Source organism: Rutidosis leptorrhynchoides, chromosome 4 (assembly GCF_046630445.1).
Source record: "Rutidosis leptorrhynchoides isolate AG116_Rl617_1_P2 chromosome 4, CSIRO_AGI_Rlap_v1, whole genome shotgun sequence".
In the NCBI taxonomy this organism is placed as follows: domain Eukaryota; kingdom Viridiplantae; phylum Streptophyta; class Magnoliopsida; order Asterales; family Asteraceae; genus Rutidosis; species Rutidosis leptorrhynchoides.
The window spans coordinates 562,145,361-562,153,085 of record NC_092336.1 but is presented as its reverse complement, the minus strand read 5'-3'; the positions used below and the strand labels follow the sequence as shown (position 1 = coordinate 562,153,085).

At 37.6% G+C, this 7,725-nt stretch overlaps 1 protein-coding gene across 1 annotated transcript; it reads right to left on the bottom strand.

The window, feature by feature from the left end:
* Positions 1–4,566: 4,566 nt before the first annotated feature.
* On the bottom strand, positions 4,567–5,547 carry LOC139904608 (uncharacterized). Its single transcript, XM_071886534.1, has 2 exons — positions 4,771–5,547; positions 4,567–4,672 (listed from the first exon to the last, which is right to left on the bottom strand). Exons 1-2 carry the CDS (start codon positions 5,479–5,481, stop codon positions 4,601–4,603), a joined length of 783 nt encoding a protein of 260 aa, XP_071742635.1. The 5' UTR covers positions 5,482–5,547; the 3' UTR covers positions 4,567–4,600.
* Between the last annotated feature and the right edge of the window lie 2,178 nt (positions 5,548–7,725).

The window sequence follows — 7,725 nt, the reverse complement described above, 5'->3', positions numbered from 1 at the left end:
TTTATTTAATATTTTACATTAGGTTTTAACTGCGACTAAAGTTTTAAAAATCGACAAACCGGTCATTAAACGATAAAAATCCCCTTTTTATAATAATAATAATATTACTTATATATATTTGTATTTTTATAAATTAAAACTAATATAGCGTTAAGCTTTGTTTAAAGATTTCCCTGTGGAACGAACCGGACTTACTAAAAACTACACTACTGTACGATTAGGTACACTGCCTATAAGTGTTGTAGTAAGGTTTAGGTATATCCATTCTATAAATAAATAAATATCTTGTGTAAAATTGTATCGTATTTAATAGTTTTTCCTAGTAAAATATACACTATTTCATATACGCCTCGCATAACATCAGTAAGGTACATTCCTAAATTAAAAAGGAAACTTATTTCGGTTGGTCAATTAGATGATGAAGGTAACGCGGTTACTTTTGAAAACCGCCAATGGAAGGTGGTTAAGGGTAGTTGTGTCGTGGCTCGTGGACATAAAAAGGGAACTCTTTATATGGTTGAAGTGTTTGATGAAGACACGGTGGTTGCTACGGTTAATGTTGAGTCCGAATCAACTCTATGGCACCGAAGGCTCGGGCATATGAGTGAGAAGGGTATGAAGATGCTTGTTTCGAGTGGGAGAATTCCAGATTTGAAAAAGGTAGAACTTGGATTTTCCGAACCATGTGTATATGGGAAGCAAAAGAAGGTGACTTTTGGGAAATCGGGAAATGCTCCTAAGTTGGAGAAATTGGAGTTTGTTCATACGGATGTGTTTGGTCCAACCAATGTAGAATCACATGGAGGTTCTCGCTATTATGTCACCTTCATTGACGACTCCACTCGAAAGGTATGGGTTTATTTTCTTAAAGCTAAATCTGATGTATTTAATACATTTGTGAAGTGAAAAGCTATGGTAGAAAATGAGACTAATTTGAAAGTCAAGTGCTTGAAGTCGGATAATGGAGGAGAATATGGTAGTCTTGAGTTTAAAGACCATTGTGCAAAGCTCGGTATTAGAATATTGAAAACGGTACCGGAGACACCGCAACACAATGGGGTCGCCCAACGTATGAATCGTACGTTAAATGAAAGGGCTAAGAGTATGAGACTACATGCCGGTTTGCATAAGATGTTTTGGGCAGATGCGGTTAATATGGCGGCTTATTTGATAAACAGGGGACCCTCAACACCGTTGGGTTTCCGAATTTTTGAGGAAGAATGGCAAGGTAAGAAGGTGAGTTATAATCACCTTAGGATCTTTGGGTGTAATGCTTATGTGAAGACCAAAGATGCGGATAGAGACAAGCTTGAAGCTAAGTCAAAGAAGTGTACTTTCATAGGTTACGGGTCGGATGAAATGGGTTATCGTTGTTGGGATAACGAGGCTAGAAAAGTGATTCGTTCTCGTGATGTTACCTTTGATGAAGATTCGATTTATGGCAAACCGGAAACGGGGAGTCCTAAACCGGGTCATGTTACTTTTGACGATGTTTCTATTGATGATCTTGCAGGTTCTAGTGGGAGTACGGGTAACAATGAATTGCCAATTAACGGTGAGACGTCAGAAAATGCTAATGATGGAAATGATTCGGAAAGCGGTGATGATTCCGAACATAGTGCGAGTTCTAGTGATGAGGAGGACACAAATGAAATCGGTCCAACCATTTCGGTTGCTCCTACACTAAGACGCTCGACTAGAGTGCCCAAACCTAATCCTAGGTATTCTCCATCAGCAAACTACTTGCTCTATACTGAGAATGGTGAACCCGAAAGTTACTTTGAGGCAAGGAAGACAAAAGAATCCATACAATGGGAGCTTGCCATGAAAGAAGAGATGTGGTCACTTGAGAAGAATAAAACTTGGTCACTAGTGAAGTTATCTCATGATAAAAGGGCGTTGCAAAGTAAATGGGTGTATCGAATCAAGAATGAGTTGGATGGCAAGAAAAGGTACAAGGCTCGTTTGGTAGTCAAAGGCTTTCAACAAAAGGAAGGGGTTGACTACAAAGAGATATTTTCACCAGTAGTTAAAATGACTACTATCCGTTTGGTACTTTCTATGGTTGCATCCGAAGACTTACATCTAGAGTAACTAGATGTGAAGACCGCATTCTTGCATGGTGATCTTGTTGAAGAGATCTACATGAGGCAACCCGAGGGCTTTGAGGTAAAGGGTAAAGAGAAGTGGGTTTGTAAGCTAAAGAAAAGTTTGTATGGATTGAAGCAAGAACCTCGGCAATGGTACTTGAAGTTTGACGAGTTTATGAAGAAGATTGGTTTCTTAAGATGTGAAGCGGATCACTGTTGCTACTTGAAGAAATTCAAGTCTTCTTACATAATCTTATTGTTGTATGTTGATGACACGTTACTTGGAGGTTCCAACATGCCCGAAATCAACAAGTTGAAAGGATTACTTTCCCATGAGTTCGAGATGAAAGATCTTGGTGGTGCTAGGCAAATACTTGGCATGAGTATTGTGCGTGATCGTGTGAAGGGTACTCTATACTTGTCTCAATCCAAATATATTGAGAAAGTTGTAGAGAGGTTTAACATGGAAAATTCAAAGGCTCGTTCTATGCCTTTGGGTAGCACGATAAAGCTATCGAAAAGTCAATCACCTAAAACGGAAGAAGACAAAATGGAGATGGAAAAGGTTCCATATGCATCAGCCGTGGGTAGTGTTATGTATGCCATGGTTTGTACAAGACCCGATATTGCTCACGCGGTGGGAGTTGTAAGTCGTTATATGTCTAATCCGGGGAAAGAGCATTGGAAAGCGGTTAAATGGTTACTTCGTTATTTGAAAGGTACTTCTAATATGGGATTGTGCTTCTCTAAAAGCAATGTCATACTTAGAGGTTATACGGATGCTAATTTGGGTGGATGTGACGATTCGGGGAAAAGCACTACGGGTTATGTTTTCACAATAGGGAAGACGGCGGTTAGTTGGATGTCTCGACTACAAAAGAGTGTTGCTTTATCAACCACCGAAGCCGAATATATGGCTATTGCATAAGCTTCTAAAGAGCTTGTTTGGTTGAAAAGCTTCTTAGGTGAGTTGGGTAAAAGACAAGACTATCGCGTCTTGTATTGTGATAATCAAAGTGCAATACATCTTGGGAAGAATCCGGTGTTTCATAGTCGTACGAAACACATCAAGATAAGGTATCATTTTATTCGACAACATATAAATGATGGTACTTTATTATTGGAGAAAATCCTTGGTACGAAGAATCCTGCTGATATGTTTACTAAGGTTGTTACGACAGAGAAATTGAGGTTTTGCATTACCTCAATTGGTCTTCTAATGAATTGATGAGAGAAGACCCCAACTAGAGAATTAGAGAGTTAATGTTTCAATTCTAACAAGTAGTGTTGAAGACCTTGTATCGAAAGTCTGCTCATCCGAAGTATGTTTTGAGTGTGCGTGTCCCAAATGGAGTTTGGCGGTATAATGGTGGTTTAACGTTCTTGGTTAGATCGTTGATATTTTGGGTTGACGAAGCTTGGGTTTGTTCAAAGTCTCCAAGTGGGAGATTGGTATCATTGTTGGGGTACAAACCTATCCCACATAGGAGGGAGACAAAAAACAAATGTATGTATATAAGTCTAAGGGGAAGTCCCTCTAATACCAATTGGTTTTAGAAAAGGATGGACTCTTGGGCTTATATTGCAGGACATTGTGTTTGGGCTATGCGATCTTACAAATGGCATCAGAGCTAGGTTATAGCCCGATGTGGTGAACGACGCAGTGGTGGCGCACCCCTAAGCGCACGGTGCGACATGGCACACCCCTCAGTTTGCCAACGATAATGGAGCCATGGTGCTTTATATCGAAAGTCTTCCTTCCCAAGGCGTGGAAGTGCGGCGTGTCCCGATGGTGAAAGAAAAAGTGAAAGAAATAGATCGGCGGTATAAGAGGCGTGTCCCGGTAGTGAAAGAAAAGTGAAAGAAAAGAGACCGGTGATATAAGATGGCGGGAGTATCGTTGAAGGGGAGGCTCGGTGATGTGGTCTTCGGTTTGAGGGGAGGATTGTTGGGGTGCAAACCTATCCCACATCGGAGGGAGACAAAAAACAAATGTATGTATATAAGTCTAAGGGGAAGTCCCTCTAATACCAATTGGTTTTAGAAAAGGATGGACTCTTGGGCTTATATTGCAGGACATTGTGTTGGGCTATGCGATCTTACACCCTGTTGATATCGTAAACATAGTACGCAGTTTAGCATTGGTCGAGTAAGAAACAGTATGCATCACTACTAACAATGTGAACATATGCTGATATGCAAAGTTTAAATGTTATGACAAATGAAAAGATCCTGTATGTAGTCAAGATAAAAAAAATTACTATTACTAGTATTATTATTGTAAGTAAAATAATAACAGGAATAAGATACCAAACATAACCAAAGTATGTTCATTAATTTTGATTGGAATTCATGTTGCCAATGCTACTTTCTGAATATTGATTGTTAAAGCCCGAGTTACAAACTCCGGTTCTAGTACTAAAAAAAAAAAAAAAAAAAAAACTAAAGAAAAGAAAGTAATTTTACAAATTACTTTAAAAGGGCTAGTAGCCTAGTAAATTTGAAAATGATCATGAAGAAATGACTTGGTTCTTAAGCAACCTGCTTGATCTCCTAACTGGTGTCAGCATTACTTCATCTCCCTACAAAAACCAAACAAACAAGATTAAGTACTTACCATAAACACTACACGTCTACACAACATAAATAGATATATGCACTACAGTTTATTCAATCTCACTTTAATTGGGGTCCTTTCAATTGTAGTGAAGCTTCCATAAGATGGAGAGCCCATTGAGAAATCAGATGAAGAAGCCATTGATTCTCTTTTGTTGTTGTTGTTGTCGCTTTTCTTCCTGTAACCTTTTTGAACGCTGCTTGTTTCTGAAGAACATGAAGCAGCACGGATATGGGCCGTTTTAGCATCTGGCTTAATTTTGTTCATATAGAAAATAGCTGAAACAACCATTATCATTGTCGATAAACCAACCAAAATGATTGTGCTGACAGATTCGGTCAACAAAGAAATCAAAGTTTCTGATTCATCCCTTGCATCTGCTGATATAACAACACTGGCCTTGATTTCACCATCATTCACCTCCAGTTCTGATTGATCCTCCAATTTTCTTGAAAGCCCATCTTTGAGGTTCAATGTAGTTTCCAGATTACTAGAATCTGCTGTTACACTAGACTCGCTTTTCGCCCATCTTCGAGGTTCAATTTCATCCAAATCTTGAGTCCTAAATTCATCTTCATCCACATCAACTTCCATTACTTGAAAAGTTTCTTCTGCGACCTCCTCCATTTCTTCATTGATTTCATGAACTTCTTGAATATAATCCGTCCCAATACGGTGATTAAACACAATTTCTTCGTGTATGGAATAAGTGGTAGTCAAGTTAAAGAATTTTATGGAAGGGCTATTCTTATGGGTTTGAGAAAGATGGGACATTTGATTAGAGAGGTATGAAACCAAATCGATTGACCATAGTTTCACAGTTTCAACAAAATCATCAACTGATTCTTTAGCAAATTTAACAAATTTCAAAGATTCATGATAAATCTCTGAAAAGCCAACATCTTTATAAATCGACAAGTCCAGTGGTGGAGAATCTGTATAAGAGAATGAAAAACAAACTACAAGGAACATCAGAAACATCAATGAAGCAGTCTTAGATTGTGTGAAAAACCGAGCTTTTGATGCTTTTTCCACCTTCGTTTCAGTTTGTTTTTCTGCTGAAACTGATGGATTTCAATACATAAACAAGGTCACAAACCCATTTTGTTACATATAAATTCGTGTGTATATGTATATATAAAGCGGAAGCAATTTCAAGTTTATGCATGTAAAGTTTAACCCTTTTAGATTTGAAATCCATTAAAGATCTAGTCTTGAAAATACACTTAAATGTAAATAGAGCTAGTTAGATGTTTATACCTACTCCAAAATGGAGGTGAAGAACTAGGATGAAGAAGATGATGTAGATGAAGAAAACTTCTAACTTGAAGCCTCAAATCTTTGATACCCACAAGCAATAATCAACACCCAAGACTTGGTTAGGATTTTAGACACTTAATTACTTGCTAAAATCAACCAAGAAAGGAAATTGCAAGTATTATTTTCAAAATGCTAGAGTCAAAGAGTGTGTTAAAAGTTGCACCAATGCATGTGTATTAGTCATAATTATATGGAGTAATCAAGGAAGGGTGGTTGGCACCTAGGAGCCTACAAAAAAATGGCCCCCCACCCCTTCCATTTATTTTATATTTTATTACATATTTATAAAACATACATGCATTTAGTTGTAAGTATTTTATTTTATAAGCCTTTTATAAAATAAAATGCAACACACATATGTTACATACACTTTATATTATTTATAACCTATATAAATAATATACAACATGTAGTAACTTATAATTATCCAAATAATTATATCTAGCATTTATTTTAGAAAACCAATTTCTAAAATTCAAGTGTCGTGTATTTGCTTTAATGATCCGATTGTCAAAACAAATACATAAAGTGTTGATAGCTTGTTATTGGGTATGACCCGACTTGGATCACAACATGTAAGCCACATTAATTTATTATGTCTCTCGGGCACAAGAAAATCCTTCAATCTCCCACTTGCACGAGAAACATAAGGAATTAATGCAAGTGACAGATACCACCTAACGACCGTCCATCACCCCCAACATGTTATGACTTAGTGCCATTCAATAACATCATCCCTTTCGAGTTTCCATTTCGAATATGATTTAGGTGAATCTTTCAATATATCCTTTTGCCCTAGATGTCATGTTAAATCCAAGAGACATAGAATGATCACTCTCTTATAGATTTAACTTTGTCAGGCCTTAGACATCTGACTCTCAACGAATAAGAGGGACAAATTCCATCTTGACTACATACGTCCTAGACATTACACTTCGTACCATACCTGAAACCTCCCTTATGTACTACCATGTTTCAGAATAGCGAAGGAAAGAATCAAGGCACAATATTCGGTGAATATCTGAACCCAATATGTGTCTCAGGTCAGAGGATATAATGATATTCTCCTTTACTCAAGATTACATGTGATCAACCACAAAGGTTCCATATAGTAATCTTGAGAGCGGGTCTTCCAATATTTGTGTCCCACAAATATCTATGAACCTTGGTTGCAACCTTGCCCTACATTCACCATTTGAATGTTAACCAATCCAAGTTCATAATAGTCTAGACCTCACACTTGTTCCCACAAATGTGATCAACTACGGAATTTAGAATAATAATTTATTCATGGATAAAATATGCTAAATTGGAACATGACTCATAATTTAAATTAATACCATAATTATATTAATGAGTTTGAACTAATTCGTTCCGTTACAATACATAAAGTAGATCAATTCCAATCACTAGAATGTCGAAGCCCTAATGCACAAACATGTCCCTCATGTTTTGGCCCATGTAAAAGCTTCGTGAGTGGATCCGCAACATTTTGATCTGTGTGAACTTTGTGAATACATATCTTTCCCTTTTCAACCTCATCCCTAATGTAGTTGAATCTCCGCTCAATGTGACGAGTCTTTTGATGAGCACGAGGTTCCTTGATTTGAGCAATCGCACCCTCGTTGTCACAAAAGATCTCAAGAGGGTCCTGAATGGAAGGGACCACTCCTAAGTCGTCGATGAATTTCTTCATCC